The sequence below is a fragment of the Camarhynchus parvulus genome, chromosome 8, assembly GCF_901933205.1.
Source record: "Camarhynchus parvulus chromosome 8, STF_HiC, whole genome shotgun sequence".
Taxonomy (NCBI): Eukaryota; Metazoa; Chordata; class Aves; order Passeriformes; family Thraupidae; genus Camarhynchus; species Camarhynchus parvulus.
In genome coordinates, this window is record NC_044578.1 from 6,630,075 (window position 1) to 6,652,367 (window position 22,293).

At 36.6% G+C, this 22,293-nt stretch overlaps 1 protein-coding gene across 1 annotated transcript in view; it reads left to right on the top strand.

Moving 5' to 3' along the window:
• Positions 1-22,293, top strand: part of LOC115906105 (BEN domain-containing protein 5) — a 560,702-nt gene that overhangs the window by 13,667 nt on the left and 524,742 nt on the right. The window contains exon 2 of the mRNA XM_030953001.1: positions 3,220-3,342. Within this exon, the coding sequence (XP_030808861.1) occupies positions 3,220-3,342 (123 nt within the window). The remainder of the gene's footprint in view (positions 1-3,219; positions 3,343-22,293) is intronic.

The window sequence follows — 22,293 nt, forward strand, 5'->3', positions numbered from 1 at the left end:
CTGCCCAGGTTTTATTTTAAAGCCTTATATACTTACAGAGATTTCAGGCACCCACAGATTTTATACCTGATAGAAAATTACCATTAAAGTTTAATACTGCAGTAAAAGTAAATCCTAGGGATTTGCTGGAGCCTCCTGGAGTTTAAGCTATGAAGAATTAGAATAAAATAGCTATGTGTCTTACGACCCATAAGAAAAATAATTGACAAAATAAGAACTACATTCTGAGACAATTTCTTTGCTCGGTTTTGCCTTTGCTTGTCTTTTCTAACCTTTTTTTCAAAGGAGAATCTGGTCTCCTTAAGTGGAATGTGCAGGATGTACTTCAGTTAATTCTCTTTTTTCCCTTTCAGTTTGTTTCAGATTGAAGAGCGATTTCCCTTCCCCACAAGGTTCTGTCATACATCTTTGCCTCCAGGCAGGAAAATCTGCTGAGGGCTCCCCAGTTGTGAGGACAGGATCTCAGTATTGGCCAGAGGAGCCCAGGGTAGCTGCTCTCTCCATCTGAGGGTGGTGATGTGTTCCCAGCACTGCTCTCTGCATCTGCTGAGCACCCAGGCGTGAAGCCATGGTTTATCATGGACTCACACAGGCTCCTTCTCAGGCAGTGCTCTGGCCTTTCCTTTATCACCCAAGGAGAACATGCCAGAAGGGACGTGGTGCTGTTGTGCTGCTGAATAATGTGAAGTTCAAAGACAGCAGTTTTGCATGTTTAGACATTAAAGATAATATAACCCAAAATATAGCAACAGTGCGTTCAGAATATTCTAATTGCTGTGGAATAAAGAACATGCTAGGAGAGTAATATTGTTAAATGACTATGAATTGCAGGCTATTTGATGATTTTATTCTCATTCCTGGAGGGCTACATTAGGTCAGGAGGAGCAGATGGAAACTTTTTGCTGGGACACAGTTACTTGACAGCTTCCTTCTGCATTGTGTAAAGTCTCCATTGGCAGATTTTCTAAATTGCCAGGGAGATGTAACTCTCTCTTCTGCCTGCTTGTTCTTCACTGTCTTATGGTGGCAGTGCTATGAATGTAATCCTTTCTAGTTTCTTCAGCTTTTGCCTAGTTATCGTCTACAATTTCTAAGAGGTCTGTTACTTTTAGCTGAGACTCAAAAGGAACATTTACCAAGAGGAGTCCAGTCTCCAAACAGCTCTATTCAGGTGACTCCCTGCCTCCCATTCTTTCACTTTGGTCCCTGGCAGCTTAGGCACTCATGGTGATTTGCAGGTTTTCCACTATTTTTTCTTTGTATCCTTAACTCCACAATGTTTGATTGCAAATGACCAACTTGACTAATCTTAACTGCAAGAGGGATGCATTGATCCAACTCAGGTGAAACTGAGGAAAGGTTTTCCTCTGGCTGCTGCTCTGCACTGCAGCTTGCTCAATGCAGAGGGGTGAATTTCATCAAGGGACAGGATCACAGCCATGCAGATTCACAGATGCCCCATCCAGGCCTCAGTTTGCCTCCAGTGTTCCCAGGCTTTAAGCAAATTGTATCAGCAGGCTGGTAAAAAACATCCAGTTAAAACATCCTAAGTATCAATTATACACTTAAAGAAAACAATTTAGATGCCACAGATTGCTGTCTGTGGGTAATTATTCAGTCTAAAACAAATAACCCAGAGGTTACAAATAATAATTTTGCTAAAAAATACTATCATACATTATTAAATATCTCCAATTCTAGATTATGATAAAGTAAGAAAAGGTCTAAATTCTGTTTATTCTGTTGTAGTACTTCCCAAAGAGAGTAAACTCCAAATTTCTTCCTGGGGAAGACTGGGGATTCATATGCCAGATATTGACCTGGATTTGCATATTTTTTAATGTGGGATTTATGTACCTGTGAAAATATGGGTATATGATAGAAAGCCTGACAGACCCTTTAACTATGGTGTCACTAATACATTGATATAATTTGTTACCTCAGCTAAGGTGTTTTGCCTCAAGAGCTGGAATACTTTTATGTATGGAAAGGTCACTTTTAATTAATAAGCTGTTTTCCTCATTCAGGGACAATATGAATTGCTTGTAACATTTGTGTGAAATAGTTTTCAATATAAAAATAAAACAAATTGAGCTTTATGTCACATTTATCATCCCCCATAACCCATTTAAATGTCAAAAAAATCAGTACAGACCAAAAGGCTATTTCTAGAAGCCTTAGTAGCCCTATTTATCAGAGTGAAATAAGATATTATCATCCCATTATCCCATCACATGCCTTCTGCACTTAAAGCCATACCATTTCTTCATTTTCTATAATACAGAAGATAGTTTTTCTATTGTTAAATATTTCTTGTCCAAGCTGTAAGTAGTGAAGAAAATGCTGAGTGTTTCTTACACTATAATATAAATGTATGATATAATATACAATTATTGGCTTGCTTTATTGTACATATCTCAAATGGAAAAAAAAATTAGTGTTCTTCAATCCCTATTCGGAAACAAATATTTTGCAGGCTGCAATTTGTTATTATAATTTTACCATAAGGATAAAGCTTTCAGTGTATTCAGTACTGATGTATTTTGACAAAAATCATGCCATTGTTTGGAAATATGTCCGTCTATATTTTACCATGAAATAATGTCCCATTAAAAAATATAATTATTCGGGTTCTTTTTCTGAGTTTTGTTTCCTAACAAGGAGGGCTCAGATAGTCACATGGCTCTATGGGTGTATGTCTCTTCCTTCTAATAATTCTAAAATTTCAGGTATGAGTGGGGCTGAACAGTCTCAAAGGTTCTAAGTTCATTTAAGATGCATGAAAGTAGGCAGCAGGATAGAGAAAGAAGATCCCATTAATGCTGATAGAGAGGAAGATGCTTCTGAGGGTTGTGATGAGGAGTTCAATTCCAGGGAATCCAGCAGGATCTAGAGCTGGAGAATTCCTGTTGAAAGAAGTAGATCCAGCTGAATATCAGACTAATGCTTATGAGAGGCTCAGCCACAGGTATAAACATGCCAGAAACCAGACTGGGTGGTTTGTCCCTTAGAGAGGCTTTAACAGATTATGCCATGATTATATCAAAATTCTTATATACATTTTGAAAAGAAAGAATTAATTTACTGATGCAGATGTTAAATGGTGAAAAATTTATTTTATGTAGAAATGCGTGGGGAAGTAGCCTTCTACTGGTTTTTATATATTAAATATATTTTGTTTTATGCTCATGGGTTTTTTTTTCACTTCTACTGCAACAGGCAGCGCCATGGGAAGTGATGATATCATAGCAGGGAACGTGAGCAAGTACATTGTTCTCCCAGCTGGTTACTGTGGACAGCCCAAAAAAGGACATCTTATATTTGACGCCTGCTTTGAAAGTGGTGAGTATTTTCAGCATTATGTTACCCAGTTGTCAATATATTAACATTTTTAACTCCATCACTCATCTTTTTATGAAGTGTCTTAATTATAAAGAAGACTTAAATTAAATACTGCTTAACAAATTCAGCTGATTCCCTTCAGTCACAGTTTGACTTCAAGTCAGTCTTCAAATGTCAAAAAGGTTTTGAGGTTTGCTGTTGCCTACAATAAAAATATCATCAGGTCCATCTTTAACCACATGTGGACACATAACAGGATTTTATTCTGTCATTATTTATGTGGTAGTATTTATGTATTTATGATGTAGTATTTAAAATGTGCTATTTAAAAATTTAATTTAGAAGTTTACTGGGGCAGTTAACCCAGTAAAGTGCCAAGCCCATCCTTGCCTAATTAGAGAATTTTGAAAGTCAGTATGTGCTGTCTTTAAATATATTACTTTGGGTTTCCTGTGGCCTGATCCTATATTGCTGAGGTTAATGGAAGTTCTGCCTCTGACGTCAATAGGAGAATTAAACTTTAGGAAGCCACTGGAAACTGAAAGTGTTTTTACAGGAGTTATAGTTAGCATATTAATTTAAAGAGTCATTTTAATTGCTTATATGCATGTGGGCTATGTAGGTAAATATATCCATGAAAATGTAGCATTGTTTAAATTTTTGTGTTACATACATGTGTGCTACCAGATTTTTAGCTTAAATCTATTATTACTGGCTTTCAGACCTACAGAGCACTGTTAAACACCATATGTAGAAAAGGCATTTGGCAGGATAAACTATAGTTTTCTGCATGGTTTATGTGAGAGGTGATGGTAATGCCAAAACTGCTCCAGTGTCTTGTAAAATGAGCTTTTTATAAAGAGTTACATCCCTCAGGGTAGAATACTGGCTGCCAGTTCCTGGATAAATATTAAATTGAGTTATTTAAATCCTGTGATTACATTATGTAAAAAGTGCAAATAATGCAGTGAATAATAAAGAGTATTTTTTTAAGGTGTGTCTCTGGAGGTTCAGACAATAGTTCTGTATTTTTAAACATACTTTGAGTGCTATTTTATAATAGTTATGTGAGGTTTTTGCATTTTTGTATCAGAAAACAGCTTAAGAAATGAATCATGGCCAAGCTGGGAAATTTACTTTATTGTGCTAAACTTCTCTGCAATGAAAAAGATCAGTAGCAGTCATCAAATTATTTGTGAAGTATTGTGAGTCATTGCATGATGGTTTAATTCCAGTTTTTGAACAATGGAATTAATTATATTTTTAAATTAAAATGTTTATTCTGTTCAAAGGTAATGTTCATACTTTACATACTTTGGTAATAATAGAATATGATGGAAGCAGGTGCTATTTGAAAAACTGTATTTATTTACATTGTAGCATGATGAGGCTGGGATGTTGCTTTGCATATTCAGACACTTCCAAAACACAAGTGTGAATGAAATTAATACCTTCATTTACTTTCTCATGATGACAATGTATTAGCAAGAGTGAGAGTAATATTGTGCACACTTCATATGTAAATTCACTTAATCTTTTGTTCTATGTCAGCCAAGTAATTGCTTAGAGTACCTTTACTGGTCAAAGCAAATTAACTGATCTTGGATAACTTGTGAAATTGTTGTTAACAATGAAATCTATCCTACCCTGTTGTCCACATAGTAGGATACAACATTTGTAAGATTGTTTTGATGCTCTTTGAGTACCACCTTAAATATAATATCCTATTGAAATGGCCTTTTTCAAGGAACAGATGGTAAAACTGACCCCACCTGCAGTACTGCCCCCAGCCCTGGGGTCCCCACAAGAAGAAATACAGGAACCTGCTGGAGGGGCCCCGAGGAGGCCGCGAGGATGCTCCAGGGGCTGGGGCACCTTTCCTATGGACACAGGCTGGGAATACTGGGCTTGCCTGGCCTGGAGGAGAGAAGGCTCTGAGGAGGCTTTTGCAGCCTCTCAGTATGTGAAGGGGGCCTATAAAAAAGGTGGAGAAAGACTTTTCCCAAGGCCTGTGGGGACAGGGCAGGGAGAAAGGGGTTAAACTGAGATTGAGGTGTGGGGAAGAAGTTGTTTACAGTGGGGCTCTGGCACAGGCTGCCCAGAGAAGCTGTGGCTGCCCCATCCCTGGAAGTGTTCAAGGCCAGGTTGGATGGGGCTCTGAGCACCCTGGTCTAGTGGAAGGTGGCTCTGCCCCAGGCAGGGGGGTTGGAACAAAATTATATTTATGATCCCTTCCAACCCCAGTCAGTCTATGGTTCTAAAATAGAAGTTGTGTTAAATGTAATTCTGTAAGTGGCTTTTCTTTTTTTTTGGTTGAATTCTCTGCTTTCTTGAAAGGTCTGGTTGATAGAAAGAAAATACCTATTTTTCGATGACTTTTTTATGTTGTAGAAATGGAAGTAAACAGATTTCAGAATAGAGAAGGGGTGTTAAACTTGTAGAAATCAGGAAAAAATATTAATATATGCAGACGAAATGCTATTTAATGTGGTTTCATTTTTGTAATTGCTATCATTATTGTATTAAATAACATTGAAAAGTATGAATTTGTTTGAGACAGAGGTGTGTTTTTATGTAGTCTGAAAACCAATGTCCAGCTTGCTGTTTTGAAGTGCCATGCTTTCAAAAAATCATAAAAAATAGAATTGGGCACTGGGATTTCTTTTTAGTCCATTCTGTTGTTGAGAGGCAAAATAAACTATTTTTGCCGCTTCTGACAGATATTTATCTTTTTCAGAGACTTTCAGTAAGTTTCAATGAGAAAGCAGCAATCCATTCTAACACTGCAATTTGCTCAATATAAGAAACATTTTCTTTTTATGTAGAAATGTTCTTACAAAAAAGGCATTAATTCTTGTCCAGTCCTATAGGCACAGAAAGCAGATTATTCCTTTTTTCTTTGACTTAATGGAAAGCTGCTATCATATCTTTCCTTGGCCTTTCCCTCCTCAGGTTAAATAACTGCTATTTTTTTCAATGGTTCCTTAGTGCTCACATTTTCCAAATTTTCTCTCATTCTTTATTTCCTCTGGCCTATCTCCAGCTGTTTTTATTTCCTCTGGCCTATCTCCAGCTGTTTTCTGCCTTTCTTGATTGGCAGTGGTCCAAGGTGAGCATGATACCCAGATAAGCTGGTGCCAATCCTATGTAGAGTTTATTTCATTACATGCCTTGCAATCCATTTACTTCTGCAATGTGACAGTCCAATCTTTTTCACAATAGCATGGTACTGTTGACTTCTATAAAACTTGTGAACCCTTATACTGTCCAGGTCCTTTTCTCAAGGAGCTAAACCAGTGCAGCTGGTACCTTGCACTTTACTTACCCTTAATGAATCTATTACTAGGGAAAAAAATCATTGCTGTGAAATAAATGCAATTACTGAAAATGAAGAAAGGTGCCTCAGCCCTTTATCATATTAATCATAATAACTGACAGAGGAGTAAAGAAGATGGAGAATTATCAACTTGCAAGTATGTGAGGAATTTGTGTTTCCCATAGTTCAAGTTCCCAGAGTTAATGTTCTGCCTGTAATCTTCCTTGTTATCTTTATTAATATTTAAGAATCTATACAGCCAAAAGAAACTTTTTACATTGATTTATCATTAGCATGAAAGAAACTGATAAAAATTCAGATTTCTTGCATACCACACCATACTTTTTTGGATAATTTCAGTTTTCATAAGAAACATCAGTTAGTTTCAGGGAAAAATGGAAGCACAGCTACCTATGCACAGTACAAATTTAAATATATACATCTGAAATATATACATTTGGTCAGTTGTAATTCTGTTTCCTAATATTCATTAATGCATTAAATTATTAACACAGTTTCAGTTTAGCAGCAATGCACAACTGTACAAATGTTTACTTCTCATCCCACCCACTGTTTTGTCAAAATGGGAATTTTGCACAATATAGTCCTCTGGGTAAAAGGATTATAAATTTCTGCTATGCAAAGAAGCCCTTCCTGATTAAGGAGAGCCCAGATTTTGATATGAACATGTTCCTCAAAGAATCTGGCATTTCATACTCAAGGTGAGTTGGTATTTCAGACATTTTATCTGAATGACTTCAAATTCTAGTTTAGCCAGCTGCCCCTACTGTCTTGTGTTGCCTTAGTGCTTGTGATTTCTGATGGCATCCATTAAGTCAGCAGCCTATTCTATATTGTGGCTAAGAGCTGTTTTATCTGCCTAGTCATTTTAACTGGAAGAGATGTTTTTGGAGATGATACCTCCAGAGCTGGAACCCAGTTGTTTTTCTGGGCACTTACATATCTGCAATAACTTTGCTTCTGCATGAGGTCACCAATTTTTAATGAATTTAACATGATGCATGAGAAGCTTTTTTCTATATATTTTGCAATGTGAACAAAGAAAACATAAACTGAATTACTCAGCTCTTAAAAAGCCCCACCTTTTTTCTCATTGTGCCAAGGCTGTTTGCAGGGTGTAGCCTCCAGTTGCCTTCCTGGCTCCATCACAGAGGTGGGCTCTGGTTGTTCTCCAGCTTTTGCCTCCCTTGGCTCCCCATGAAGAGAACTGGCAGATGAAAAACTTGGGCTGACACTGCCTGGTGTGGCTTTGCTGCAGAAAAATGCTGGGGAAGTTCAAATGTTCCTTTTGCCCGGTGTCACTGGGCTGCAGTCCCCAGGGATGGGTTGGTTGTTGGCTCTGGCATGCTCAGGGCTGCGCCCCAGTCCTGCCTGGCCTGGGATGGACAGGGAATATGGCAGGGAGCTGGAGTCAGCCTGCAGACTGTGGTGTGTTGTGAGCGTGGTTAAAAACCCCAAGCTCGACAGTTTCTGCTGCTTGTGGCTCAAATTGCTTGTTTTATAATTACTTTTGAGAATTGAAGGAGCAGCGTTGGCTGACAGAGGTTTGTAAATCTCAGCATTTACACTGTTAAATACAGGGGCTTTTAATAAGGCTTTGAAAATATATATTTTGGCTTGTTAATCAAATATAATGCTGTTTAACTGTTAAAAAATACTGTGTTTCTTGAAATTAGAAATGAAGCTGCTGTCTGCTTTTATTCTCATTTCAACCAAAAAGTGGAACTCCGCCAAGAGTCATTAAATCTTCTATCCTTTGGATGAATTCTTTTTTTTTATGAAGAAATGTTATGATTGGGTAATTTCTGTATTGTGGTTTATGTTCAAAAGATTGTAATTAAAGTTTTGTAAAATTTTAGATTCAATCTCAATTACTGTAAGCCTCAAATTATGTTAACTGCTGTACCACCACCTTGCAATGAAAATGATTCACAAACATTAGTTTGTCTTTTCCTGCATCAGGTTTGTAAAATATTTTGCGTTAGAAACCTGATAAAAAAATTCAGTGCTGACGGATTGCAAATGATACTAATCAGTTGGAAAAAGTTAAAACTTACGATGTATTAAGAGATCTCATATGACTGAGAAGTACCCTTGTATCATTTTTGTTAAGGTTTTAAATATCCTTCTATATTTCAAAAATAGGATAATGTACTTATAAAACACTTTGCACAACACTCAAAATTGCAATAAGTGATTGTAATTCCGCTGATCTCATTGTAACCACTTAGAGGCGTGAAATAGGCCATTGAGCTTTACCATGAAAGATATCTTCTGAACAAAAGCACAGATAAAAGAGGATGGATTGCCCTTTGGGGCTGCTCCTGTCCCAGTTGTTAAGACTTGACATGTAACTTTAGACAGCTAAAATTAGGGGTGATTAATCTGAGTTGTGATTAGTAAAATATTGTAAAATTTGATTCGCAAAGCATTTTCTGAAATGGATATTTTTGTTTGTAAAAATTTAAAAATGAAAACTAAGACAACACAGATGATGATACTGTTAAGTATTGTGCTCAAAGAAAAACTGAAATCCAACCTAGGAAATAGTTGCATTTTTGCCATCTGACATAGAATTGTAATGTGCTTACAAAATTATTAAACAATCTGACCCTCTGTGTGTTTGTGATTAAATGAACAGAAAAACCCTTTTTCCCCCTGATTTCAGTAGCACTGTGATGATATCCTAGAAGAGGAATAAAGCAATACAGGCAAGTGTCATAATGGCACCTCAGTAGAAATAGAAAGTGCAGAAGCTGTGTAAGGATACTTTCTTCCAGTGCAAACACTTTCAGTAGTAGGCCAAACTGTGTTTTGGAGCAAAAACTAGTTGATATTCTAAATTTCCTGTATTATAATCTCTCATGTATATCTAGAATCACTAAGGTGGAACTGTTTTGTCTTTCACTTCTACAAGGATGCTCATCTGTGAGGTAAAAACAAAGGAATGAAAGTCTTTGTGTTATTTCAGTAATGATGTCTGTTTTCAGCCTGCTTTTGGGGCTTCAAGGTGTGTCTGATTAATGAAACATTTTAGTTATTTCCTTATTTTTTGACAGTAATTTATGCCACATTTCAAAGGAAGGCATGAAGTGGTTATTGCTGCCAGTAGGGATAATTTAGCAAATGTTTCCCATTTCTGGACATGTCTGTACCCAGTTCAGAGCAGTGATACTCTATCAGAGTATCAATACCTTTGGACTATTGCAAGTTAAAAGTCAGAAAAAAGTAAGAGCAAAAGATTGATTTTAATTTTTTGGTGTGTTTTAATGATGACACTAGGCATAGATTAATGGATGTAGCATGCACAGAGTGCTATCAGTTAACATATATGACATTACTCAGATGTCTCAAACTCCGGAAAAAGCACGTGAATGATTTATGGAATTGATATTAATCTCTTTCCAGTAAATGCATTACTAAAGTTACATGGGAAATTGATGTTACTGCTGTAATGCCAAATTAATTTCTTTCTTGCTAGGTCAGCATTGCAAATGGAACTAAATATTAACCTTTTAAATATCTAAACAGATATAGTATGGAAGGCATTTTTACAAATGGGGAGTGCTTGATGTCAATGTGATACCAGCCAACACATATGGCATTAGTCAAACAGCATAACTCATGGAAAATAGATATTAATGACCTATGGAACTAATGAAAATGCAGGAAGTATTACTCTAACAATGAGACTAAAGAATTAGGATTAACTGCTAATTGCAGTTGTTGTGACAATTATGATTTTTACAGTCAGTTTACCATCTGATTCTCACACAACCTTCTTCAGGACCAGTCCTTTCCTCCCTCTTCCCACGTGTTTGTATCTCCTCAGCTGGTATTAAAGAGCATTGATTTGCTCTTTGACTGACCTGAAAGGAACCAGAATAAGCAACTGGAAACAAAAGCAGAAATGTCTGTGATCAGATATTGTAAGCTCATAGCAGATTTACAACAGTCTCAGTATCAGAAACAACTAAATACACTATGGATCCCTAGTCTGGAAAAAAGGCAACTGAGGAATAATATATTAAAGGTCTGTAAAATAATGATTTCTAGTTAAAATATCAGTGTTTCCCAGTCTGTTCTCTTTGTACAAAAAACTAAGGGCCATCAAATGAAACTAGCAGTTAATATGTTGAAAGCAAACAAAGGGGAATGATTCCTTACATGTTGTTTAATTAAGCTGTGTAACTTCTTCCTGCAGAACATTGTGGATGCTAAAACTTGACATGTGTCATGCTTTCAATAAAAAAACCAACTGACAAGCCCAGGAAAGAAAGATCAGTTGAGAGTTACTAAACACTGACACCATTTCTGGCTCAGAAGGTTCATAAACTGTGCCTTGTAAATTAGGGAATTGTACTGGAAGGTGTCTTCCAATGATGATTTTCTTATGCTCTTCTATAGGGATCCATTTCTGGCAGTTACTGAGCTGGACCTTGATCTCACCTGATAGATACATCTGATTAAATGGTTAATCACTGTTAGTACATTTAATAATGTTGTGTTATTTTCTCAAAACAGATTTGAGGTTATAGTTGCAAGCCAAAATTAACATAATGCAAAACTATACTTTGATCAAATCTTATAGGAAGGAAAATCTTACAGTTCTTGTTTCCAATCGAACTATTTTCTAAGGAGGACAGTGGCTGAAGGTGGTGTTGTCCAGAAACAGACCTGATGCAGATCTAGTCTTAAGATTTTGCACATTCCTGATACTAGATTTCCATCAGATTTAAAAGTTTTCATGGGATTTTTGTAAGCTTCTTCTCTGACAGAGAAGGAATTAAAAAGACCCTCAACAACAGAGATACTTTATATAAAGATGGCTAAGTAATTTTTGAGACTAAGCAAAAGTATTTTCCTACATATCAGGTTCTGAGATAAATTTTCCAGTTTCCATTTTTCTGTCTCTGTTCAAAATTTTCCATCTGGAAAAATGATAGAGGGAAATACAAGAAAGAATAGCAATGTCCCTGCCAGTGTGAAGGAACATTACATTACACTGAACAAATATCCTTATCTGAATGTACAATCACTGAAATAAATGCAGCTGTGTTTATTTCAGCATAATCAGATATATTTGAATATAAAATCATTGACATAAATGCAGCTGTGTTTATTTCAAACTGCACATGTTAATATGAACATGAATGTGACATCAGGAATCAGGAATGTATAGAGGTATGTATATATAGTGACACAATAGAAGCCTGGGACAGTTAAAAGTATGAAGGAAAAATGTCTAGATGAGTTTGTGCTGTACCTAAAGATTTTTTAACACCATGGGAAATCACTAACGAGGAAATGCAAAATTCTTCTCATATACAATCCCTGGATTTGAATAAATCTGTGGTTACTCTATAGAATAACAGGTGACCTCCGCCTCAGTTACTGCCTAAGGAAATAATTGCTTTGAATAATTGCTTCTTAAAATAGAGAATCCTGTTAGTTTTGGGTGATTGGTGGGTCCAGGTTAATCTCTTCTGATGGGTGCAGTGCAGACCTTACTGTACCTTAGGTTTTTGTCTGATTTTGAGCCTTTAAAAGAGCTGCCAACCACCCTTCCCAAATTTCATCTTGCTGGGTTCTCAGACCCAGGGAAAATACAGTGTAGAGCAGTGCCAGTGGAAAAATTCTGGAGTTGCTTATTTTGCCAGGAATGCTGCACCTTGCTGTTTCCTGAAAGTAGTAAAGTACTCTGCCTTCACTGTCCTGTTTATATGCTTAACCTCTGTCTTTTGAAATCAGAGCCCTTCAGAACTAGAAGAAGTTGAAGTGTTCTTTACTCTGCTTATGCAGATGGTGCTATATAGCCTATCACAAGGAGTGGCTGTACTCAGAATAAAAGAGAAAGCAGCACCTGAACAGCAAATATTTGGGAGCTAAGAGGTATTGGAAAGGCTTTATTTTCATCTTGGCAGAACATTGAAATATTCTGCTTGACCAAATAGTGGTATTTTGTTCAGTTAGTTCAGTAACCTGTAATATTATCCCTGTTTTGCAGAAGACAGGAACACAAAAGCCCTGGTTCTTGTCGGCCTAGTGCCTTTTGTAGTGGATTTCAGCTGTGTGAAATGAGTGCAAAATGGCTGAGAAACGTTGAGAGTGCTTTGCATCAGATCTATGTGAGCCAAATTCAGACTGAAATGTAGGAAATTTCATATCTTGTACTATGTCTACTGGATTTGATCAAACAGGGATGCTGTAAAGAATAGGGGAACAGAAGGAAGGGGACTAAAGCAGAGAAGAACCATTTGAAATGTTCACGTGAGCCCCTGCCCTGGAAGGGCCCATGGCCATGGGCACAGCGGTGCTGAGCTGCTGCTTCTCTGTCACTGTGTGACCACAACATGGTGCTGATCTTGGCTCAGGACAGGGCTCAGGCAGCTCTCACCAGCTGGGAGAACAATGATCCTTGTACTTCCTTCCCAGCCCCAGATACAGGAATACCTTTCACACAGAATCCCAGGATGGTGGGAAGGGACCACAGTGGGTCACCTTGTCTCACCTTCCTGCCCAAGCACATGGCACAGGGTTGTGTGCACACAGTTCTGGAATATTTCCAGTGAGGGAGATTCCACACCCTGTCTGATCATCCTTTTCCAGTGCTCAGTCACTGCACAGGAAAATTCTTCCTCGTGTCCAGGTGGAATTTCCTGTGCATCAGTTTCTGCCTGATCCTCTTGTGCCATTGCTGGGCACCACCGAGCAGAGCCTGGTCCTTGCTCTGATCCCTCTCTGAAGGCACTGACAGACAGATGAGGACCCCTCATGTCTTCCCAGGGTTGAACAGGCCCAGCTCCCTCAACCTTTCCTTGTAAATCCAACCCTTTGTGTGGTCATGTTTGTTTTTTTTCCCAGTGGGCTGAAGACACTGGCACAGGCTGCCCAGAGGGGCTGTGGAGTCTCCATCCACAGGGACATTCAAAACCTGGGCAGATGCAGTTCAGGGCAGCTTCCTCATGCTGACCCTCTTGTAGGACTAGACAATCTCCAGAAATCCCTGAGATCACTTACAAGATTAACACTTTCTCTTTTCTTGCCCTGAAATTAGAATACACTTCAGATAGACTCTGTTCTTGTTGTTCTTTAAATCACTTAAAAATTCTCAACTGCCTGCTGTTCCAAAGTTAACAAGCCAAATTAAGATCTTTGTTTGTTTGAGCTGCCACTCTAATGCAAGAAGAGACAAAACGCTGTGAAATAAACAGTGGTCTGTATTTTTGAAAGAATACTGGCTGGAAAACCTACTTCAGAAGAGGTGTTTCATAAACAAAAAAAAATTATTCTTGGATGGATACTATCTGATTTCAGGAGAAAATATTTTGGAATTTTTTTGCTCAGCCTAACAGGAATTTGGATACAAGTTATTAGGTGGGAAGCACATTGTTTTGGATACATGCAGAGCTTCATTTTGCATTTATCGATGCTATTTAGTAACCTAATTGCTTTCTAGGTTCAGCCTTTAGCATGCTAATTTTGATTTAGTGTTTGTATTTCTGAAAACAAACTGGGAACAAACCATAAATTATCACTGTGTGTTCTTAAGACAGCTACTGGAATTCCAGTATCTACTACAATAACATAATGTGAAGGTAAATTACCATAATATATTAAGGGTTATTATTATGTTCTAACAGTTTCTGGTGGAATCACATCTCTTTTTTCTCATCTGAAACTGTAACTTTTTCATAAGAAGAATAATTTATTCTGTTAAAAAAAAATGGTTTGAATGTTTATTGTTGCTACTGTATTATGTTATGAATAATTCATTTTAGTAGCCTTTTTTAGGATTGTAAGTGAATGTCATATTTCTGATGTGAAAAACTTTTAAGCCTTTATCATGAATGCAATATAAAATATGGAGAGCTAAGGAATAATACATCTAGGGTTTTTTCCTTTTCCTTTTAGCAGTTTGATGGTCAGCTTAAGAAATTATGTTCACAGTGAGTTTTTTGAATGATTGACTAAGAATTCTTTTTGACACTTACATTCCTTTTTGGTCTTTCTTCTTACTTGCAGTTTTTATTATATTAGGGTCCAATTATATAGGCTTTACATATATATTTCAAATTATGTTAAGCTGTATAATGAAACACCTTCAATGCAACATAAAACTGCCCATGTACCTGCACTGGGCTGATGGCCTCTTGTGTAGGTACAGTTAAATCAGGTTGTTTAGCAGTGTTAGCACAGCCCAAAATGTCTTGAGATTGGATGAATACTGAGAGAGTGAGTTCACTCTGGAGTTTTGTGCTGTTATAGATCCATTGCTGTCAGAACACCAGAGCTTTGTGCCTGAGCTTGCTAGGTGATGGATGGTAGCTGTGCTCCTTACTAAAAGTAAAGTTAAGAGGAGGAATGGGGCAGTAATGTTATAATTAATTTATGCTTTTGTCTGAGAAATAAAAGCTGATAGCAAGTTGGAACTTGACTTCTGGTTATTACTGTGTGTATTTCAGTGGCCCTTCTGTTTCAGTAGCTTCAGGGCGATTCTCACTCATCCCAGACACTTCTCATCCTCTTACTTGATTATCTCTATACTGTCCTGCCTGTTATTTCTCTTTACTCTCTGCATTTGTGTAAATGTTATTGCTAAAGTATCTTGTGTATGTTGAGAGAACGTTGAGCCTCACTCCTTGAGCCTGTACATTAACTGCTGTATCAAATTAAATCTTGCTGTTGTCACCTCTAGGACTCCATGTTATTGGTCTGCCATTAGCATTCTTTTTGTTTTTTATTATTCCCATCTCTGTGCTCTTCTTTATCCTTCTGTATTTAGTGATCAGTTTATTTCCTTCCCTCATATTTGCATTTCATTTTCATCAGTAAACATTTTGTCCATTTTATTTTAGTCAAGGTTTCCCATTTTTACAATTTCCTCTACCAGTATCCCTCCTTGAAAGACTTTTGTAAAGCTGCCTATCCAAAATGCGTCCTATTTTTTTTCTTCTCAAATGTCTTAATTTATATTTATATATATTTAACATTCAAAAGAACTGGGATCCAGAGCTTTGTCCTGATGTTTGTCCTTATTCAGTCTGCATGCTCTTTTGGACCTTAAATGTTTCTTGCCCAAAACTCCAACTTTAGCTGTGCACTCTAAATATTTTCTCTAGCAGAGGGGATCTATGTTGACAGATACCAAATCTTCAGTGCCTGGTCCAGAGCAGAAATCAGAGGAAAAAATTTCTGCATGACTGCAGTTTCTGTTGGTTTTGGGTCAGGCCATAAGCTTGTGAAACTTTCCATGAATAAGTGTGGCAAGTGGGCAAATGCTGTCACTCAATTGGCCACAGGTTGGTGAGAGTGGATGCCAGAGGAGTCAGAGCTGATTAGATGGCAGGAAAAGGAGAACAATCTCAGTGATTATGAGTTCAATTGAAAGTGTCTGTCCCATGTATCTGCAGTGTCACAATGACATCTAGATACATCTTAGGATGTGAATATGTTGATTTTATTTTCTATTTAGAATGTTAGCCTAGTTAATAATAACTTTTGCTTATAGTCCTTTACAGCAGGAGATCACTGTGTGCTTTACAAGGTACTTTTGTTTTCATTTTATAGTTCCAAGCAAATCCAAGGCTCCCAGAAGTTCAGAGCTTCAGTGTTACATGGTAGAATCACCATTTGAAGCATTTTGACATTATCTTCTTTGAAGCACACTAATTGGTTTTAAGCCCACACCTTTGATGACTCTTTAAAACTGAACAAAGTATGTGTCATCCTGAATCACGGTGGCTAAGATGGACTTTCCTTTGTAGGGATGCTATTTTATAATAGTCTGCCATGCTTCAACAGGTATTAGGAATAATAGATACTATTTCAGATAGAATAGTAACAATGTAACAATAACTGATATTATTTCAGCAGCACGGGGAAACTTAAATAGTGTTGGAAAAATTGTGTTAGGTTATCTTCTCTGCGTCAGACTAATGAAGAATGAACCAGCTGAGTAAAGAAAGAGGAGGGAGAACAAGCATTATCTTTTGCAACCTATTCAGTTTTGGCTGATTTAACCTAGATGAGGAGAAAAGCAATATTGTGTTCTTTGACAGTTCTGTAACAAGCTTTGCTAACTGATAATAATAACTGGAAGACATATGTTAAATTGTTGGTTCTTCTGAGAAAGGGAGAATGCTGAAATCAGAAAGTTGTATTATGTAATTTGATAATTGTGATTTGGTCTTCTTTATCTACGTGACTTCATAGTAAGAGCAAATATAGGCTACTATATTCTAACAACATAAAATTCTACAGGGTATGAAGTAAAAAATGTGGAGAAAATTCAGTTTTGGCTAATTAATATGCAATCCAATGTCATTTTACTGTGAATGTTACATTGGGAAGATTGCAGAAATATTTCAACACCACAAAAATCTAACCAAATTAAATAAACTTGTTTATTAGTAGTATTCCTAATTAACCTGTCTGTGACGGTGTTCGCAGGGGTTCTTGGATGAGGGAAGAGATGAGGATCTGACTCCATGTTTCAGAAGGCTTGATTTATTATTTTATGATATATATTATATTAAAATTATACTAAAAGAATAGAAGAAAAGGTTTTATCAGAAGGCTGGCTAAGAATAGAATAGAAAAGAATGAATACAAAGGTTTGTGGCTCGGCTCTCTGTCCGAGACAGCTGGGCTGTGATTGGCCATTAATTACAAACATCAACACGGGCCAATCAAAGATCTACCTGTTGCATTCCACAGTAGCAGATAATCATTGTTTACATTTTGTTCCTGAGGCCTCTCAGCCTCTCAGGAGGAAAAATCCTAAGGAAAGGATTTTTCATGAAAGATGTCTGCGACATCTGTCTAGTTCTATAAAATTATCTTGACCCCTAAGAATTGTTAGCCAGTCGTTCCTCTATGATTATTATTATTGTTTGCTGGATGATACTGGAAGAATGTCCAGGTGTGGTTTGGTGTCAGATGCCTTGCAGAGGAAGGTGGAGGCTCAGCTCAGTGTGAGAGCAGTGGGCAGTGTCACTGCCCCAGGTGTGACACTCACAGGTGGGGCCACCTTGGACCCCACCCTTGCCATGCAGCGTGCTCAGGGTGAGTCTGGGGGCGTGGGTTCCATTCCAGGCTGTTCTAAGCCTTTGATGAGCAGCAAAATGCAGCAGCAAATGCAAAAATAATGAGAGAAAGGGGAAGGAAGAAAGACACAACTATCCATGTGAATTTGGAATACCTTGTTCTGTACACTGAGGGCAAATTCCTCAATGTTTATAGAACAGATTTTTGCAGGTGAAGTTTTATATGAGCTTAAAAAAATCACTTTGCTGACAACAAAAACTTAGGTTTTTTTAAAATGAAAATATAGCTGCTAGGCCCTGATAGCCCCTATTTATATATTTATTAGTTAAAAAGTTTATAAATTGATATTGGCAACACCTCTGCCATCCTAGTAAGTGTAAGAAGCTGCCCACCTGTTCAGAACTGGAATTATTTTAGATTCTAATTACAATTCCCAAAGTATAGACTATTTCCATCTTTAGAGGGGACAGTGGGGCTGCCATGTTTCCTGTGAGTCTGGGATGTTCTGAAGCCAAAGGTGCCTCTGTTGCTGACTGCCTTCACATCAGCAGTGTGACAGAAAGTCATCTCTCAGTCACAGACATAATGTTTTCCTGTCAATGTGGTAAAAATATGAACATGAACAGACTGACTTTTAAAAAGTTCCTGGTTTTGAAGACTGGCTTTTGAAATAGCAGGTCTATTTGGTTAAAGTTAGTGACATTTGTTAACGTCTTTATTTGAAAGTCTTTCACTATGGATAGAAACATGTAAAAATTTTTTTTACTAATGTATTAAATATCTGATTTTTTACTTTCAAGTAAATAAACTAAAGAAATACAGGTTATTGAGGTTAAAGTACTAGAATGTTATTAAAATTAGGAACCACAAATAATTACTTGCTTCTTAACATGGTAATTGTTTCGTTATGTAAGTCCTTATCCAGTGTTTCATAATGTATTAAAACTTTCCAATGCATTTAATAAGACAAAGATTTTTGTATGTCATAATGAATGAACGTGTTGTAAAGCACATACATATAGATTCAAACTGAAAATTGGAATTAACCATGGATATATTTAATTAAGTAGTTTTAATTAACTCTTTCATCTCATAGTGCATTATGTTCTAAAGAGCTCATATTATATCAGCAGCTTCTTATATTGTTGGGGTATACTTTTATAAGTATAATATGTAACAAAAGTAGCATGTTTTGTTGTTTTGAACTGAAAAGTTTTGATATTTCTTTAAAATCTTATGTAGCGGTAAATTGGCACCCTTCTTGAGAAATTCAACCTAATTTTCAATAGAGCTAATACTGCAAAGTGTGTGTAAGTCCCTGCCTTTGAAGAGTCAAAAGCAACATTGGATCTGTATAATTAATCAAGGTCACTTCATGCCCATGAGACAGAATAATACAACTCAACAATCACTGTAAGGTTATTTAAGTACTAATTGCTTTAGAAATGCTGATTTTTTTTTTTCTGGGTTCAGAAAATAATTTCTGAGAAAATTTTGTCTATTTTGAAAATCTACATATTTATTTTTTAGATTTTTTTTCTTTTTGGAAAAATATGTTCCTACCAAACTCAAACCCAGTGAGAAAAAAAAAAATTGAGATACAGTCAAATAAAAAAAATTTTGTTCCACTTAATTGGAATCCTAAATCAAGCTTAAGTGGGCGTCCTGGTAGGCTAGAAACTTCTGGATATCAAAGAATTATCAGAAAAGCAGAAAAAGTGAGTATGTGATGTGATTGGCTTTAAAATCATAGTTTCCTCCACATTTTTTGAGATTCAGATAAAGGCAAAAAATAATAGCACAGTGGGTAAGGGACTTCTGTTTTGATTTTTGTTCCTTCATACTTTGTCATTTTGAGTTTTCTATACTCAAAAGCCAATTAATCTAGGTTATTATATAGCAAAAAAAGCCTGCTTTTTGTTTAAAAGCGTTATTGGCTTTTTGGAATACTCACTTATAAGAAAAAGATCTAGGCAGTTCAATTTCAATAATATGTCTGACTCAGATTCTCATCCCATCCATCTTAAATCCATTTTCTTTCTCTAATCACCTGCACGCCCTCATCACAGTTCCCAGGCTTGCTTTGCTTGTATGGGAGTTTGCAAATTGCACTTTTGAGATACCTGTATGTCTGAGAGACAAGGGAAATTACATTTCTTTTGTGCCTAAAGCACGGGGGGGCTGTGTCCAGGAGGAAACCAAGGTGCTCCCTACCTGAGCCAACGTGAGAAGCTCAGTGATAGCAAACCGAAGTGTGAGATTGTAGGAGGATGGAGAAAGGCAGTGCTCTCTTTCTGTCACACTGATCTCTTCAGTCTGTTGCTTAGCAGACCCATTCCACATGTCTCCAAATATGTGGAATTGAATTACTTGTGATCATTATATAATTATTGTATCGTGGAATTTCGGGAACATGTGAGAGATGTGCAAGCAACCATGCCCTCCAAACAGGGCATTCCTTTGGAAGTAGTTTGGTGTTTGCATGGTTAGAGACAGGACATTAATAACTTGGTTCTGCAAAAAATTGCAGAAATAGCTTCGTTCTGCAGAGAAAATATTGGTAAAACCCAAAATCTCATAAAGGAAAGTTGCACAATTTTAATGGACATAGGAATCTATTTCAAGGTAGAGCTATACAAATGTCTTCACATATATGTATACTTTATAGATGTGAATGTGAATTTTCATGAAAGTTCCTGGTTGTATGGATGTAGCTACTTTAAAAGTACTCTCATCTGATTAAAATATAAGGTTAGCATTTAATGTTAACATAATATTTGGACTTATAAAAGGTGTATCTATCGTAGAGTACAAATTTTCATTGCTGGCTGCCACTTTATAGCAGTCTTCCCTTCAACTTCCTACCTTGGCGTCTCCTTGCCCTTCTCTCTCCCCATGTTTTAGGCATCATTTTCTGATGAAATGCTCATTTTGTGTTAACATGAGGAGTAAAATAATATGTTGATGGCTTGGATATCTGTTGGTGTTCTTATGATCCCTGAGTAGAGAGAGTGATGTGCTGTCACTCTCTCCGTAACTCTCCAAGGTTGAGAATTCTATTACATCTTTCAAAATGTCTTTTTACTTTCATCTGAAAATGAAAATAAGTTGAATAAAATCCAGTTTACATTTGAGCTGGGCTGCATACTCACTGCTGTGTATAAAATCAAACTTGATTTCCTAAGGAGTTTTTTCTGTTAATACAACTTTTTTCCTACTTTATGACAATTATCATATATGGTGGTTTTTTTTTTTGGTTTTGCTGCCACAGTTTGAAGTGAGAGCATTAAGTTAAATTAATTTGACTTTGCTTGGCAAATGGTGATAGTAGCACTTTAACAGCTGTTTGCTTTCCTGGATTGTCCTTGGTGCTGAAATTGCTTTTGTATCTAAACAGCAAAATGTGTTTATAGGGCTACAGAATATGGAGATAAATTTAGCCTGTCAAACAGATATTATTGGGCCTTTTTTGTGCTGTGTTTCTGGGAGTGGATCCTGACTGCAGTGCTTTAATTCCAAGCTGTGTGTGCCTTTGGACATCTTACAGGAATGTTGTGGAGCTTTTCCCTTTGATTTATGACCTTGCCTGTATGGACTTCTGATCAGATTTTATTCTCATTTAGTGCAAGAGGGGCTAATTATGAAAGTGACAAAGATTCTTTCGTTGTGCTAAAGCTTTTTGAATGACAAAAGGAGGCTTTAAATTAAAATGAACTTTAACAAGGCATTTTCACATTGAAGTGATACACACTCTACCACTGATAGAGTAATTCATTTTCAACCCTTTCTGATTCTATAAACACATTGTCTCACAAGATCAGTAATTTTTTACCTCTCAGGCTAATGAAGAGTGGATGGTAGACCAATGAATTCTCTTTTTGCAGAACTGTTTTGACATTCTTAATTTTTTCTTAAATATCAAAGAAAGGACAAAGAGCTGTGATTTTATTGCATTAATATTAATAATCATTTATCTGCCAGAAAAACATTTAAATATCACTTGACATTTGCAGAGAAAGATTAATGTTTAATTTACTACAAACACAGAAATACTTTGAAATAAAAGGAAACGCTTTTGGATTCAGCAAAATAAAAAAAAAACCCCACAACAAAACACCGAAACCCCAACAAAATTAAGACAGACATTCAGATATAAAAAACATTGTAACCATGCAGAAATCAAAAACATGTTGGTGCCATCTAAAATGTCAATATTTAAATTATCACTTCTGATTGAAAAAATAACATCAACTAGATAGTTCTTAAAGGTTTAGTTTAAACTTTAGCTAAACAAAGATAAATGAGGGGAAGCAGTTTTCTGTTACATCCTTGTGGGTACAGTTACAAAGGCCTGTATAAATTCTAGCAGCATTATAAAACAAAACCAACATAATGTAGTTATGTTATGAACAGTATTGGCATTTCATAAATATTGGTAAATCTGAAAGTCAAGGGGAGCTTCCAGAACAGGCTGGTGTCTGGAGGAAAGGAAAATAGCAAGACACAGGAGTCAGAAAATTGTATAAGTGAAAATACAGGAGCAAGTTCCATTACCTACAGAAGCA